The 15,363-nt window shown below is 42.2% G+C and overlaps 5 protein-coding genes across 7 annotated transcripts; 1 reads left to right on the top strand and 4 right to left on the bottom strand.

Moving 5' to 3' along the window:
- Nucleotides 1–524: 524 nt before the first annotated feature.
- On the bottom strand, nt 525–4,210 carry Polr3B (RNA polymerase III subunit RpIII128). Its single transcript, XM_018106761.3, has 3 exons — nt 3,268–4,210; nt 1,546–3,210; nt 525–1,472 (listed from the first exon to the last, which is right to left on the bottom strand). Exons 1-3 carry the CDS (start codon nt 4,148–4,150, stop codon nt 610–612), a joined length of 3,411 nt encoding a protein of 1,136 aa, XP_017962250.1. The 5' UTR covers nt 4,151–4,210; the 3' UTR covers nt 525–609.
- Nucleotides 4,211–4,312: 102 nt separating this feature from the next.
- Nucleotides 4,313–5,864, bottom strand: 128up (GTP-binding protein 128up). The gene is made up of 4 exons (XM_018106833.3): nt 5,674–5,864; nt 5,453–5,573; nt 4,558–5,398; nt 4,313–4,497 (listed from the first exon to the last, which is right to left on the bottom strand). Exons 1-4 carry the CDS (start codon nt 5,713–5,715, stop codon nt 4,395–4,397), a joined length of 1,107 nt encoding a protein of 368 aa, XP_017962322.1. The 5' UTR covers nt 5,716–5,864; the 3' UTR covers nt 4,313–4,394.
- LOC108655119 (uncharacterized) lies at nt 5,857–7,242 on the top strand. Of its 2 annotated transcripts, XM_018106835.2 has the most exons (4): nt 5,857–5,987; nt 6,043–6,486; nt 6,538–6,666; nt 6,725–7,242. In XM_018106835.2, exons 1-4 carry the CDS (start codon nt 5,972–5,974, stop codon nt 6,880–6,882), a joined length of 747 nt encoding a protein of 248 aa, XP_017962324.1. In that variant the 5' UTR covers nt 5,857–5,971; the 3' UTR covers nt 6,883–7,242. The 2 variants fall into 2 exon arrangements, with proteins under 2 accessions (XP_017962324.1, XP_089118572.1); XM_089262446.1 differs by lacking the exon at nt 6,725–7,242 and having other exon boundaries at nt 6,538–6,695.
- LOC108652845 (uncharacterized) lies at nt 6,870–9,103 on the bottom strand. The gene is made up of 3 exons (XM_018103043.3): nt 8,626–9,103; nt 7,457–7,652; nt 6,870–7,392 (listed from the first exon to the last, which is right to left on the bottom strand). Exons 1-3 carry the CDS (start codon nt 8,879–8,881, stop codon nt 7,299–7,301), a joined length of 546 nt encoding a protein of 181 aa, XP_017958532.3. The 5' UTR covers nt 8,882–9,103; the 3' UTR covers nt 6,870–7,298.
- Nucleotides 9,104–9,555: 452 nt separating this feature from the next.
- pds5 (cohesin associated factor B pds5) lies at nt 9,556–15,261 on the bottom strand. Of its 2 annotated transcripts, none has more exons than XM_018106132.3 (14): nt 15,010–15,261; nt 14,388–14,541; nt 13,945–14,330; nt 13,676–13,883; nt 13,440–13,608; nt 12,636–13,377; nt 12,313–12,576; nt 12,107–12,200; nt 11,208–12,044; nt 11,009–11,145; nt 10,864–10,943; nt 10,529–10,803; nt 10,186–10,467; nt 9,556–10,120 (listed from the first exon to the last, which is right to left on the bottom strand). In XM_018106132.3, exons 2-14 carry the CDS (start codon nt 14,466–14,468, stop codon nt 10,025–10,027), a joined length of 3,651 nt encoding a protein of 1,216 aa, XP_017961621.1. In that variant the 5' UTR covers nt 14,469–14,541; nt 15,010–15,261; the 3' UTR covers nt 9,556–10,024. The 2 variants fall into 2 exon arrangements, with proteins under 2 accessions (XP_017961621.1, XP_089118570.1); XM_089262444.1 differs by lacking the exon at nt 15,010–15,261 and adding an exon at nt 14,826–14,844.
- Nucleotides 15,262–15,363: the final 102 nt, after the last annotated feature.

Here is a 15,363-nt window from a genome sequence, read left to right as displayed (position 1 = left end):
CGCGCTGACTGGCCATAACTTTAGTGTTTACACAAAGGGCGCACAGACGAAAACAAGGTTAATCAGCAATTTGATAAGCCTGGCCGACTATAAAAGATGCAATTAAGCAGGAAACTTAAGCCGTCTTTGGCTAGCCTGCAAAATAACAGCGCTCTGGACGAGCTGTTCTCTTAGCTAACATTTGTGAGCATTGCCCCTCACTGTTAATCAGCCAGCTGGTGCTATGTTAGTTAACAGTTGATGTGAAGCTTTTCGCCCGCCTCTTTTGGCACTTCACTTTGACATTCGCTGGAAACTTCATGAATATGTTAAAATTTACGCAAATGCTGTGAAAGTGAGGCTGAGTTGGGCGTGGCTGTCGGCGAAGCTAAATGGGAATTTAAAAGCAGACGTTGCCAAGTTTTAGGCCATAACATTTATCACGGCGCCGTTTTGGATAATGGCAGGCAGGGCTCATTGAATGGATATGGATGAGCGGGTCACGTAGGCCACGACCCCACGTTCATTGAACTTAAGGCACAGAGTTTAGGATTACAAACATAAGCATACAATTTATTCCCCTTGTCTTCTTCATATAAATATATATGTACATAGATATGTAGGCCTTCACTAGTAATTCTCCAATATTAGCTTGGGCACCACATTCATGCTAGTCAGCTCCTGGAACAACAGTTTACAAGCATACGGCATTGATATCTTAGAGACATGGGCCGACGACTGACAGAAATGACACCATGAGCAGTAGGCCAATCTGCCGCAGGTGCGGCACACGTCCACCTCAAAGGCGTCGGATGATATCATTAGACGTTCCATTATCAACATACTCGCTCCATAAGATATGAGACAATCACGTTCCATCTCGCCCAAACGCAGCCCACCTTCACGACTGCGACCCTGAGTGGGCTGGCGTGTGAGCACGGCCTTGGGACCACGTGCTCTCGCATGCATTTTGTCCTGCACCATATGCTTCAGCTTCTGATAATACACCGGGCCCGAGTAGATGTACGCCTCCAGCGGTGCGCCCGTTATGCCCGAGTAGAAAAAGTCTTTGCCCATATAGTTAAAGCCGTGACGCACCAATTCTGCTTGCACATCCGCCGCCTTGGAGCCCCCAAAGGCTGTGCCATAGTGAAATTTACCCTCCAAAACACCAGCTTTGCCGCCCAACAACTCCAAGGTCTTTCCCACTGTCATGCGTGAGGGGAAGCCATGTGGATTCATGATCATGTCTGGGCATATACCAAAGTCATTGAACGGCATGTCCTCCTGATCCACAATAAGACCCGTAACACCCTTCTGTCCATGCCGCGAGCTGAACTTATCGCCAATTTCCGGTATACGCGTTTGCCGCAACAAAATCTTAATGAGAAAATCCTCCTCGGCATTGGCCGAGACCATCACGCGCTCAATATAGCTGGGCTCTGGTCCCTTGTAGCTTATGGGCACCGCGGTATAAGGCACCTGCGATTGGCCTGCAATGTAAACAGAATGAGTAATCAATTGAATATATTAAATAAATATATATATTTATGTAATTATAAAAACCTTCGAGTGGATTAATGGAGGTGACTGCTGGCATTTCCTTGTTGATCATGATTTGTTTGTTTTGCACCTGTTCTCCAGGCGCCACAATTCCATCCGTGTCCAGCACATCGTGCTTGAAGATCACTTTATTGGTTAGAGCATCCTTCACCGGACCCATGATTCTATCAAAGGTCTGATTCGCATAGCGCTTCACAGTGCATTTGGAGTTCTTGTAGACCAGACAACGTCCATAGCCGCGGTCAATTGAAGCCTTGTTTAGGATCAGTGCATCTTCGATATCATACCCGGAGTAGCTCATGACAGCCACCGTGGCGTTCTGGCCAGCAGGCAACTTATCAAAGTTAGTCAGCTCAATAGTGCGCGACTTGACCATCGGGGCTTGCGGATAAACCAAGTTGTACATGAGGGAGTCAATGCGATTCTTTTGATTGTAGCCAATCATGCCCATGGCTTGTTTACCCATCGCACATTGATAGGTATTACGAGGACTCTGGTTGTGATGCGGATAGGGTACCAGGCCAGCACAGACGCCCAGCAGTGTGAACGGTTCAATTTCGAGATGCGTTGTGTGCGGCTCAAGGTGTTCCTCGTTCCAGGCAATAAACGAATCATTCTCCTCATTCACATCCAAGTACTCAATCAATCCGTCATGCAGAAAATCATCAAACTTGCGTACACCCCGCATCAACTCATCCAAATGACGCTGTTGCACAAGTGGCCGTTGGTTCTCCACGATGATATATGGCCGGCACAGCCGTCCGCCGTCCGTGTGTATGAAGATGCAGCGCTGTGTGTATGACGTGTGGATGGAAACGAAACTGCCCATGCGTCCCTTGCGGCGCATGTAGCGCAGGTTGCGCACCAGATGTCGTTGATTAATGGTCAGACCGAGCACATTGCCATTGATGAACACCAGAAAAACGTGTGGATTATTGATGGGATTGCCGCTGACCTCACGTATGTCCTCGACGCCCGCGTTGTAGGCCAACGTCATGACCGGCCGTTCATCCACTTCGGTCGTTATGTGCGTCATTAGTGCCAGATTCTTGACTAGACCGCAGGCTTCGCCCTCGGGCGTATCGGAAGGACACAGCATGCCCCATTGACTGGGCTGCAGTGAACGGGGACCAGATACCTTTCGCGTCTTCTCAAACTGTGAGTTCACGCGCGTCATCATGCCCAGCGCCGAGATGTAGCTGAGTCGCGACAGCACCTGAGTAACGCCAGCGCGTTCCATTTTAAAACGTTTAATTGTCCAATTCCCAGAGCTGATGGCAGACTCGAGGCCAACGGTAATCTGGGCCGCTCTCATGTGCTTCACCACATCGAATTGTGCCGCCTTCACCTTGGGTATATTCTTGTCCGCTATCATCTTCAGTTCCCAGTTCATGCGCTTGAACAGATCCTCGAACATCAGAGAAATCAGCGATCCAGCCAACTCCAATCGCTTATTTCCATAATAGTCACGATCATCGAATAGCGTCTTGTCTAGCTCTGCGGCCATTACTCGTCGCACCATTAACGATACGTAGATCGCCTTCATTTGAAAGTTGAAATTGTCGACGGGCACGTGGGCTAGAATTGTGGTCAACAGCAGCTCGCGAGCCTCCTCCGAGGGGGTTTTAGTCGTGGTACTCTGAAAGCGTTTCACCACCAACTTGGAGCCTGTGAGGATGAAATGATTTGAATAAGCATATTAAGTATCCACAAGTCGAGACTCACCCATATAATCCAGGGCACGCTGCTGTGTGAAGATCTTCAGATTGAAGGCCTCCAAAAGAGAGGCACCAAATCGATTCTGAGAACGCGCATCCAAACCAATGTGAGCCATTATCTCCTGATCGGATACGACGCCCAGAGCCTTAAAGATGACCACAATAGGTATATCGTCCGTCATTGAATTGTGCTTCAGGTAGTATTTGCCATGCTTGCTCAGCACCAACGTGCGCGATTTCTTCTCATGCGTCGACGAGGTGACCTGGCACTGAACGACACCATTAAAGTCCTCAGTCAACATTTTATTCCAGGAGAGCTGCTCCTGTATGAGAATGACCTTCTCCTGGCCACGCACCACGAAATAACCGCCCGGATCAAGCGGACATTCGTTCAGCTTGGAGAGCTCGAACTCGGATTTACCAGTGAGCACACAGTTCGAGCATCTGAGCATTAAAGGCATGCGTCCAATGAGCAAATTGTTGCGCTTAATACGCTGGGTGCCACGTGTGTACTCAATGTCCACACTGATGGGCGCCGAGTAGGTGGTGTCTCGGAGCCGGCACTCGTGCGGCGTGGTCGCTTTGGTTATGTTAAAGCCATCGTCGATGTCCGGCTTGCCCACACGTACGTCCAAATACTTCAGGTAGAAAAGCGGATCTGCACCACTGGTTACAATTTCGTTGGCACGCACAATTTTTTTGATATCGACATTGATGAAGTGATTGAAGGAATCAATGTGCTGCTTGACAAGGCCTTTGACTTGCAAGAAAGCCGGCACTAGTTTCCATTTCTCTTGCAATGGCTTGATGGGCTTGGACCATTCCTTACTGTCGCCTTGCGTCCAGCTGTCATCCTCCATAGACGCATCGTCCTTTTTCGCTTCACCCATTTAAAAAGAACCAATCTAATGTTAGCAATAATAACAACGCGTGGTTAGTGGTGGATCGGAGCGAAAGCATATGAATTCAGCTATCGATAGTTTTTTATCGATTATACTGAAAGTAAGCAACAGGCGGTTTCTTCAAAAATGTATCTCAAGCAGCAACGCTGCTTATAGTCAGTGCAATTCGTGTTTTATTTCAGAAAATGCAAACAATTAAAATCCAAAATATATATTTATATAATAAGAGGCCCTAGACCTTTTTCACAATTTGCACCACATCCTCGTCATTCAGTACATGCTCAATGCCCACCTTTTGCGGTTGATGTTTAACCGATGATCCCCAGACCAGCGCACTAAAAAATTTATATAAACCATTTACACAAATTGAGCGTTAAATAAGTAATTGAACTTACTATTTGAATTCCTTGGCAATAGATCGATGCAGCTTATTACAAAAGTCCTCGATGCTTGTGCGTTCATTGTGCAAGACGACCGGAGAGTTGTAATCGGGCAGCTGACCCTTGGGCTTGGTATAAATTCGCACCAACTTCAAGTACTCCCACATCAGCTCAAGCAAATCGTCGAAGTTCCAATGATGATGCGCTGATATGGGTACACAATGCGGTATCTTATAGATCACATCCAGCTCCTCAATTGAAATTTGATCAATCTTATTCAGCAGATAAATACACGGTATGTAAATGCGATTGCCCTCAATGACATCAATCAGATCGTCACTAGTTGCATCATAACGTAATGTGATGTCAGCATTGTGTATCTTGTACTCCGACAATATGGTCTTGACCAGATCCGCATCCAGCTCTGATTGGGGCACCATGCAGTTGAGATTAATGCCACCCTTGTCCTTTCTTTTGTAGTAAATGTTTGGAGGCTTCTTATTCAATCGAATGCCAAAGCCTTCCAATTCATGCTCCAGCAATTTTTTATGGCCCAATGGTTTCAGACAATCCAGCACCATGAAGATCAAATTACATGTTCGCGCCACAGCAATCACCTGGCGACCACGACCTTTGCCATCCTTCGCGCCCTCAATAATACCAGGCAAATCAAGCAACTGTATCTTGGCTCCCTTATACTTAATGCAACCCGGCACAGTGGTGAGCGTTGTGAACTCGTATGCGGCTACCTCAGAGTAAACGCCAGCCAAATTCGATAATAACGTCGACTTCCCCACCGAGGGAAAGCCAACGAAGCCCACCCGCGCATCTCCCGTCTTGGCCACCTCAAAGCCGGCTGAAAATGCATTGATTAAAGCCATACCCTATTTTAAATGAAAGCTCAACATACCTTCGCCGGTGCCGCCGCCGCCGCCCTTTGGCGAGATAAGCTCACGTCGGAGCTTAGCAAGCTTGGCTTTCAGTAAACCCAAATGGGCAGACGTTGCCTTATTCTTTTGCGTGCGTGCCATCTATGTCACATACACACACATATGTATAAAGTAAAAGAAAGACGGGGAGACAGGTTAACTTCGTAGTTGGCAGATTTTTGACTGGGATACGGCAGCTTACCTCCGACTCGATGGCCGCAATTTTCTCAAGAATCGTACTCATCGCTTCCGGGTTAGTTGTTTAATGCCAAAGTTTCGTCAATTCGATGAGTACTATTTACAAATTTTTAATACATTAAGAACGAAAATAAACTCGCGTGGAGACTGCCGATAAGAGTCAGTGCGATAATTTTAAATCGGATAAATCGAAAACTACCAAAAACTATACCAGGGATGCATAAAATACTAGCGCTCCAAAATATAGAATAACATGGTCACCTTTCTTTTCAACTGTGTAACTGTCGGTTTTCCAGTGCAAAATGTTCACACACAAAAGTAAGCAAATGAAATTATTTCGTGAATATACGCTCAACAAAATTTATATACACAGCCAAAAAAATCAACAACTTATCCACCAATACCCAGCAAAAATTCAAAGCTCAACTTAAGGCAAATGAACATTTGCTTGGCAATCGGAGCTTTGAAACTGCTTCCGGACTATTGCGAAAAACTGGAAGTCAGTTAAAGCAAACCAAATTGACTCTCTGCGAAAAGGACAAGAAGCTTATATTTTCTGGATTTGTTGAAGATCCCGTTAAAATTAAACCCAAACACGAGTTTGTCTACAATCCGCCACCTAAAGGTCTCAACAAATCTTTTTGCTGTGCGAAAAAAGAAATAACTGTAATACCCAAAGCTGAACCGCTTGCCGCGTTGCCAGCTTCACCGATGTTAAAGCCTGGACGTGATTTAGTGAGCTTAATCGGGCGTGTGGACTTTTGCATTAAAATGCATCGAGAGCAGCCACATTTAAATGCACTCTGGAATATCTATGGTAGGCTAATAGACACTTTTGTACTGCTAAAAATAACTGTATGCTTAACAGGTCAGCTTTTACGAATCATCGCGGGTAAACGAGGCGAACAGACTTTGCTTTTGCGCAATGAGGATAAAGGACCGATTCTTCAGGCGATTTTCTACGATTTCGATGGTGAGCTGAAAGCATTGACCAATGGTAAGTGTTTGTCACCCTGCATAAATTAATTAATCAAATAGTGTTTTATGTGCCACAGGTTGTTTCGTTAATGTAGTGGGCCGTTTTATAGGTGAGAATCGTTTGAATACCTTCAGCGTTTCACAGGTAAGTCTTGTTGACTGGCAACAAAATTTCACGCGCCTGCAGAATGTTGTCTCATATATATTAATGCAAAACACAAATAGTAGTTTTTAATTTATTTAAATTTAGCCTTTCCAATGGCCATATGCATCAGATATTGCTTTTTAGTACACATAACTAGTTAATTTGTTTAAGTGCCTTACACATTTCCACAATTTGTACTCTCACATTGGTCTTACACATATTTGCATATGTAAGCATATTAGTAATCCATTATAGTTAATATTTAGTTTAATCTACATATATATTTAATATACAGTTTAATTTCAAGCTTGACGCTGAGCTTCTTTTAGCTTTTACTGGATTTGTTGTTAGGTTTTTGCTTCAGGAGCATTGCACAATGCAAACGTATATTTATATATTTTATATAATACTTCATTTACGTGAAAAATAAATTATTATTTTTTAACTGGACTGAATTGAATACTTAATACTGCTGCCATAATTGACTACAAGGAAATTCTTTGCTCTCACAAATGAGAATATGTAAAGAATGTAACGATAATTCCCACGGCTAGTGCACAGAAATAGTTAAGCTGCATTGAGGATTTGTTATTGGAAGACCTGCAATGGAAGAGTTTGTAGCTAAGAAAAAATTGATCTACATTATTGAGGCATTTTAACTTACCATTGCTTGGCACGCGGTGATAATGGTGTTGGTGGCGAAACACCTGGCGCCGCGCTGTCCAAGTAGACAATGGCATAGCCGAATCCTGCCACAAGCAGACCGCACAGCACGGGAAGGAGTTTTTTAAAAGCACCGCTCAGCTGGGCTTGCACATAGCTGCTCAGCTGCTGCACGTCGCTGCCATTTATGTATGACACTGTGGGGGCGGCAATTGGAATAGGTTATTAATAGATACGCGCTTCAAGGTCAGGTATTCGATATTGGGTAATATCAGCAGTGCGCTGGCGTCAGCCAACAACAAAATAACAGCAATAATAAACCGAACACAAAATTGTTTCTCGCGACGTCTGCTCAAATTGACGATTGCAAAAGCTGACAGCTAACAATGAGGAAAACTCGTAGCTCGACCAGTTCCGACGCCCACTCAACTGCTGCACAGTGGAATAGCATCGGCGACAAAATATGTATTTTAAAGTAACCTAAATAGTATTTTCTTGAAGATTATAAAATTTAAAAAAGTTAATACCGTTAGTTTTATTTACACTACATTTCTTAAATTATTTTAAAATTTCTTGCCAAGTCGTAATAAAAAGTTTAAAAAGTTCAATCTTTGATATTTTATTTACGTGCTATCATCGTGCCACTGTGCGTTTTTGGTCGCGTGACGCGACTGAGCACAAAATACCGTTAAGTCATTCATAATACATACAAGAACTTGACATGTTTGTAGTGCCTCATACATACATACTTACTAACTTAAATTCGTATTTGTGTATGTCAACAAAAGTCAAGAAAACGTTTAGCAATTAGTGGATAATCGCTGCTCTGCCTTGCGGCGTTGTGTATGCAAATGGCTTTGCTATTGGTCAAAACAAAATGCGCAACAGTGGGTCTTTATTTAGATGCTTAGCGCATTTAACGGCAGGGAGGAAGGGTTGTTTGAGGAGTGGGGAACGTGCTGGAAAGGCGCAACATGAAGGTGAAACACAAAAGCAATACGAATGGAAATCGTTATGAGATCATTCAATATGCCATTGTATATATACACATAAATGTATGTAAAAACATCTGTGTATAAGTACATATGCACATTCCGTTATTTTTACACTACTGTAAACAACAAAAAATGGGAAACAGACACAAGTGCTGCCTTGAATGAATATACTCACTTGCTAAAATTATAGTTTTGTAGACGATAACTAAAATGACAACTGCTAAGAGTGCTTTTAGGATGTTAATGACTGACTCCTGGCCCTTGACACCATTAGCATTGCCCACGCAAAAATATTGTTTTGCCGTTGCTTTGGCGAAACTACAAAGGCCAATGGCGTCGGTGCGCTGCCCCGATTTACTTTGCTTCTTGAAAATCGGGGTTGAGGTGTAAATGCGCTGCTCCTGGCCGCTCGGCTGCACGTTAGTTTTCATACTGACTGTGCCGAATCGGCTCGCGAACGATTTGGTGCCAAATAAAGTTGAAAACGATTCATGCGCCGGTTGCTTTTCGTATTGCACTTTATATATTTACGTCTCTTTTGATATGATTGCTACACTTATTTCATTAACTCTTCTTTCAATTTCAAGAGCAATCACAAAAATGCACGAAAAAAAAAGACACTCTCTCGACGCACCCCTCTGACAGAATAAATGCAATTGCTTGAGGCGTTGCCAAGCTGCGTGCGCATAGTGGCAACTCTCGATAGTTCAGTGTTACCGTAGCTCTCCGTAAAATAGTACGCGCGTACCTTATAAATTTGAATGATTTCTTGGACCATTTTATTCTTATTACTTTGTTTAAAATAATTATTTGTATTTGAAAAACAGTATTAATAGTTAAATGTACAATTTTGTTTTCTTCAGTATTAATATTAATTCAATACGCTTACAACAATGTTCTTCAATTGTTTTAATACATTTTGAATGCATTCTCCGTGTTTTATGAATATGTATATGTGTATATGTATTATAAAGTATATTATGATTAATCACGCATTTTATATTAACTAAATTTTTACTGCGTTCATAGAAAAGTTATTATTAATTTCTTAATAAGGCTCTGTTACTTTACGTCGGGGTATACTTCAACTAATTTGCATTCTAAGTTCTTTTTCTTTTTTTTATTCGATAAATTTTTGTTGTATATCTAAAACTAATTTTTGTTTTAAATAGTGCAAAAGGTTTACAATCAAACAAGCCAAAAGGAGCATAATACAAAAACAGTACACAATTAAAATATATAATAGAATAATAATAGAGGTAAAACTATGCTCTCTCATATAATTAGAACTAAAATTAACAAAATAGGCGACACTATCAGAGATTGGTATGTTGCCATGTTGGTTGATTGGTCTGTTTGCTTGCTGCATCGATCCACACACAACACAAATAATTACAATAATTTCAAAGATGCAATTTTTGTCGGCTGAGGGTTTTGCTGTTGGTCCGTGGCGTGTGTGTGTGTGTGCGTGTGTGTAAGTGTATGTTCTAATCGTAGTACCCATCTACGTCTTAAATATTTAATTAACTTAGGGCCTAAACTAACACTATACTAACAAGTAGCCGTATTCTGCTCTACGATTTCGCAGGCGCTGCGGCACCGCCGCGCGTTCGCTTAGTCATCGGCTCCGTAGTGTCTGCGGCGCGTATGTTATCAAAGAGATTGTTCTCCTATTAAAAAGGGCAGCAATTACTCAGAGTTCATTTTTTGGTTTTGGTTATCAGTGTCAATTTACCTGTGAATTGTCATCATCCATAATTGCTAATGCTGCAGTCCGCTTAGAACTGGCAGCAGTTGCATGGGACGATGCCGCTGACGCCTTACTTGTCTTGGCGCCCAATGTGTACACGTCCAATGGTATATAGACTTCATTATTCTGGAAATTTGCAACGGCGGGCAGTTTATAGTACATTTCAGGCAGCGCCAATGGCATTGAGAATGCGCTCGAATTGCCATCACATTGACCAACTTTAGCATCGATAATATGCATAGCGAGATCACAGAGCGCCCACATTTTCTATTTTAACAAAGTCAATATTAATATCAAGAAATGCCAATATAGAGAAAAAAAAACGTACATAGTTGTTTTGCATCCTATCCTTCTCCGAACTCTGACTGTACTCGCGGTGTTTTATCAGATGCAGCAGCTGTTTATAAAAGCCATACACAAATGATTCTCGTTTCGCCATCAGCGGCTCCAGTATGAAGCGCAAACACTTCTCCATATGGCGGAGCTGTACATAGTCCTCGTGGTTCGTGAAGCTAGGATCATGTACCAGCACCGGAATGGCAAAGGCCAGCATGTAGTCAGGTAAAATATGCAACGATTGCGATTCTGTAGAGCTATCCGGTGCTATATAAAATAATAGTTAATATTAGTATTCCTTCAGGAATGGCATACAGCATAACTTACAGGTCATGGCCACAGTCTTAAGATATTCCCGTCGCCTATTCACATCTGCCTCCACATAATGACGGACTTGATCTTGTAATCTGAAGTAAAATGTTAAATATATTATACAAAGTTATTTTAATCATTGCAAAAGTCGAATACTTACTTTCTATTGGTTTCCTTGCCGCTCAATACATAGTAACCCATAAAGTCCAAGGGCAGGCAATGGCGCGGCAGACCCCGACCCAGACCCTTATGCAGTTTTCGGGCAAATATCTCACGCACTTCCAGAACAGGATCCTCCTACAATAAGAAATTAAATTTAATGAATACATGTTTAAATAGTTAACTATATATGTACTGACCATCAGCTGGGAGAGCTGTAAATACTGTTCGGCGCTGTATTGATCGCCAACGCCTTTCTGTTCGCACACCTTAAGCATTGCACAGGCGGCACCTAGACGCAACCACGATTTTTCAGCACCGCATAATCTATTTTGAGCTAGCAAATCACCACGCTGATTAACAAAGGCCGCCAACATTCGAAAGGTTTTCTGGGCTGCATGTTCGTCAGACCGTAGGCCGAGCAACCAGCGTGCCATCGTCTTAAGAGCATCTAATTTGCAGAGTGTGTCCGGTGGCAGTTCATCCTGTTCGCACCACTCACCTTCGGGCAGTTCGTGATCCCGTTGCGCTGGCACTTCTTGTATAAGTAGCTCCTTGACAATGCGCCTCGCAATCATGTTTTTGATGGGCGTAAGGAATGCCTGTGGCATATTGTACGCTATGTGCCCCAATGTAACTATCTTAGTTCGCTGATATTCACAATTGGGTGCTAATTTAACTCTCAATTCCTCAATGATTTCATTGAAAATGGGATGCACTGTTTGTGTTGTAGTTGAGGCACTCCCACCGCCATCCGTAGTGGCCGTCGATGATGATTGACTATTAACAAATATACATCTCACTGCATGCTTGGCCTGCTTGGGTGTACCCATAAGCGCAAAATCCTTGCAAATAGGTGCCAGTTCATTCAGAATAGCCGGATTGGCATCGTCAATAAGCGGCTGATAACGACCCAAATGGGTCAGTGTTTTCAGCACTAACGGTGCTACATATTCTTGCTCATAACTTAAAAGCGCAATAAGATGTCGCAACGAGGTATCCGTAAAGAAATGAGCTGAAAAAACATACGATAGCATCTGAAAAGATACAAAACAACACTGTAGAAATATTGGACCAGTTAAAATTTGATTTCACCTACGCATAACAACTTAAGGCCACGTTCGCCTGCTTCGAGCGATGATATTCCAATCTCGTGGCAAATGTCACCGCCCTGAATACATTGTTCGATCAACCTGTAAACGTCATAGAGTAATTAAGCATGGATTCAGGTTTTTCAGATAAGTGGATTATTAATGAATGCTAATACATGTGGATGCATATTTTATATTTTATAATACAACTTACCCGATTAGCACTCCAATTGACTCCTTATCCACCATGACGGAAGCCACGCGTTCAATTAGCATTTTGACCGTATTATAGTAGAGATTGGTCATTACATGAGCGCCTAGCTTTTTGAGCAGCACGCTCATTGTGTCAGCGCATTCCCGGCAACTCACATCCCGCTTAAGAACAATGTTTATACAGCGTAGTAGCTGAGCATCTTTGCGCAAATGTTGACTGAACTGTGTGATAAACTCACTAGCCTTCAACGGATCCGGAAGCAATCTAAAAGCATTAATTATGGTTTTACTTAAAGAGCTATAATAACATATTTGTGTGCTTACTTGGCAATGTTGGCCTGTTTTGCGGCCAGTTGACTGAGCACACGAGGCGTAAATTCCTTGGAGTGGTGCAGCTTAATCCAATCACTTACCGTGTGCCGTGACTTCATTTGATTCTTCTGCAACTCGACAAAAGCTTTTGTTGCATTCGTATCCAAATCTCCTAGTAAATGATAGAGCTTCTTCATACGTTCCTCTGGTGCTAGTTTATAAGGCACCAGACAGGTGATGAGCAGACGCTCCACCATCAGTTTATCCTCCAGACACAGTTTGTAGTAGCCATGCATAATTTTATTCTTTATCCAATCTACTTGGCTTTTGACATCTTCACTTAAATCGTTTGGCTCGCAAATTGCTCGCTTATATATGTATCCTAAGCCGTTCATAGCATCACGACGAATTTTATATTTTTTGTCCATCGTACGTTCACGTACAATTTCTAATAGCTCTGGTGACTTAACGACAATATCGAAATTACGCTTTCCGGTTTCCACAATCGCCATCACGACCTCATGGCGCACCAGCTCGTCCAGATCATGATGGCGCATCCGAAGCTTTTCGGTTATTTCAGCCTGCAGATGCGGATGATTGAGCAAAAAGTGCATTGAAGATTGAACGCATTTAACGCGAACTGGTTCAGTAATGTCACAAAACCGGCCAAAGAATACACGCAATAGCGATGGATACTTCTTAGACAATTGAGAATCCTTCTCGGAGAACATGCGCGCCAATAGTGTTGTAGCTTCTGTTTATTGAGAAAACTTATGTTTGTATTACCAGGCTGAACAAAAACAAAACCGCACTTACTCAGTCGCTCGGCATCGTCGGTGGAGAGAAGCTTGTTTTCCAGTTGTGGTAGGACCGATACCAATAGATCGCTGTTGATTTGGTTTAGCTCATAGATTAAATCATAGATCTTACTAGTAATGGCTAGCTTGTTATTAGGCTTGTCCATGACCAATGAACGATTGAAGAACTAGATAAAAGACAATACAAGCGTTTAAAAACCTTAATTTTTTGATTTGCATGTTATTATTTGTTACCAATTTAATGGTTGCCTCGAAGGCATCTCCTGTCTTGAGCAGTAACTGTTCAGTCAATTCATGCGCATGTTTGTTGGTTGATTTATTTGGCTCCACAATGTTGATCAATATAAGATCCAGCAGTTCGACAGACAAATTATCTGCCTCAGTAATCAGAGGACTCAACACATCGAGAAAAAAGTTCTTCACCTTAACGCTGTGCTGATCACTATAATTATAGAATCAAATGGGTTTTATTATATTACTTATGAATAATAATGAATACTTACTTGATAATCTTAAAAACTGTGCTGAATAATTCATGGAATATTTCCTGGCAATCTTCCAGTTCGAAGCACATGTTAAATGATTTGACAAATGCCAGATTTTCCAGCAAGTAAAAGTATCGCTTAAACGAGGGATCCCGCGGATCCTTTAGTCCATGGAGTTGCTTAATAAAAAACTTAAAGATCGCTTTGATTTGATCTTGTTCCTTGTAAGGGGCTTCAGGCGCGTATACACGCAAAACATCCGCTATGCAGCACGCAATCAACAATTGGACATCTTTCGACTGATGCTGCATAAAAAAATCATCGAGTAGGTGCAAAGCTAATGGTATATACTGCTGGTGCAGGTTGTCATCTTGATCCATAGTCTGTAGTACATTGGCTAAAGTCTGTGGATTTAGACACGTTAGTAAAACTGAATCATAGCTTAGAACAACAACACAAACCTTAAGTCGACGGATAAGCTCGTCGGTGCCCAAATCCTCAACCAACGGCCGACAGCCGTTGGGATAAACAATATCCGCCATTGTTTTGCTGCTTCTAAAAGCTCACTCTCTCCCTCGCTCGTTCGACACAAACTTCTCTGCAGACAATATGCAACTGTGAATGTAAACAATGAATGCAAAAAATAAAAACAATTACAATCAAGAGCGACACGAACTGAAGGCACTTTCTATGTTAATAATAGAGGGCATATATATAATATTAAAAGCCAAAAACAAAAGCAAGCGTGACCCTCAAGTTGATAAATAAATAAAAAAAAAAAAAAAAACAAAAATAAGCCACACTGCAGCGCCAAAGCAGAGCGGCAGCATTGCCAAATCAACGATTACAGCGGGCGGCAGCATTGCCAAGCAGTTCGCTTATGGCATACACACACTCACACAGCTAAATTTACGCAAACTACTAACAACTTGAGATGCAATGTTTTTCTTTTCATTTACACAAATAAAATAAAAATGACACAACAATATTTTTTTCAGAACATGCACTATACGGCATTTTCAAAATTATCATGCAAATTTGCTTCACTTTGCAGCTGCAAGTTTTTGCCTGAGCTGGTCTTACTTTTCACTTTTTGAGAGCAGCAGCCAGCGGTAAAAAAATTGCCAATTCTTTTAATTCAGCCCGAAGTATTGTAGCACAGGCACGATGCGTTATAATCAGAACACCACATAAACACTCCTGACACTTATTTTGTCATTTTCATCTGTTTTTATTATTTCAGCTGTTAATTCTGGAGCGTTTGTTGTTAGCAAGAAAAAATTTTTAACAGCGCACTTTTTGTGCGGAATGGCACGCCATTACTATACTACACAATGTGGACAGACTGTAAAAATGTGGCAAATGGGCAACATTCAGGCAGAGTTGCTTTTCAATACATTGACTCAAGTTAACATATTTATGTTAGCGCCAATTGGG

Source organism: Drosophila navojoa, chromosome 5 (assembly GCF_054131105.1).
Source record: "Drosophila navojoa isolate 15081-1374.11 chromosome 5, UAZ_NAV_1.0, whole genome shotgun sequence".
Taxonomy (NCBI): domain Eukaryota; kingdom Metazoa; phylum Arthropoda; class Insecta; order Diptera; family Drosophilidae; genus Drosophila; species Drosophila navojoa.
Note: the sequence above shows the minus strand (reverse complement) of the source record. Positions and strands in the feature narration are given on the sequence as shown.

Coding starts and splice junctions, on each gene's coding strand:
- Polr3B (XM_018106761.3), bottom strand. CDS start 4,150: ATGGGTGAAGCGAAAAAGGACGATGCGTCTATGGAGGATGACAGCTGG. Junction 3,211..3,267: donor GCGTGCCCTGGATTATATGG/GTGAGTCTCGAC, acceptor TCATCCTCACAG/GCTCCAAGTTGGTGGTGAAA. Junction 1,473..1,545: donor CTCCATTAATCCACTCGAAG/GTTTTTATAATT, acceptor TTTACATTGCAG/GCCAATCGCAGGTGCCTTAT.
- 128up (XM_018106833.3), bottom strand. CDS start 5,715: ATGAGTACGATTCTTGAGAAAATTGCGGCCATCGAGTCGGAG. Junction 5,399..5,452: donor CGGCGGCGGCACCGGCGAAG/GTATGTTGAGCT, acceptor ATGCATTTTCAG/CCGGCTTTGAGGTGGCCAAG. Junction 4,498..4,557: donor ATTGCCAAGGAATTCAAATA/GTAAGTTCAATT, acceptor TAAATTTTTTAG/TGCGCTGGTCTGGGGATCAT.
- LOC108655119 (XM_018106835.2), top strand. Junction 6,487..6,537: donor TGCACTCTGGAATATCTATG/GTAGGCTAATAG, acceptor TATGCTTAACAG/GTCAGCTTTTACGAATCATC. Junction 6,667..6,724: donor GCTGAAAGCATTGACCAATG/GTAAGTGTTTGT, acceptor TATGTGCCACAG/GTTGTTTCGTTAATGTAGTG.
- LOC108652845 (XM_018103043.3), bottom strand. CDS start 8,881: ATGAAAACTAACGTGCAGCCGAGCGGCCAGGAGCAGCGCATTTACACC. Junction 7,653..8,625: donor CAAAACTATAATTTTAGCAA/GTGAGTATATTC, acceptor CCGCCCCCACAG/TGTCATACATAAATGGCAGC. Junction 7,393..7,456: donor TCACCGCGTGCCAAGCAATG/GTAAGTTAAAAT, acceptor CTTCCATTGCAG/GTCTTCCAATAACAAATCCT.
- pds5 (XM_018106132.3), bottom strand. CDS start 14,468: ATGGCGGATATTGTTTATCCCAACGGCTGTCGGCCGTTGGTTGAGGAT. Junction 11,146..11,207: donor TACAGCTCTCCCAGCTGATG/GTCAGTACATAT, acceptor TTCTTATTGTAG/GAGGATCCTGTTCTGGAAGT. Junction 10,804..10,863: donor TAAGACTGTGGCCATGACCT/GTAAGTTATGCT, acceptor TATTTTATATAG/CACCGGATAGCTCTACAGAA.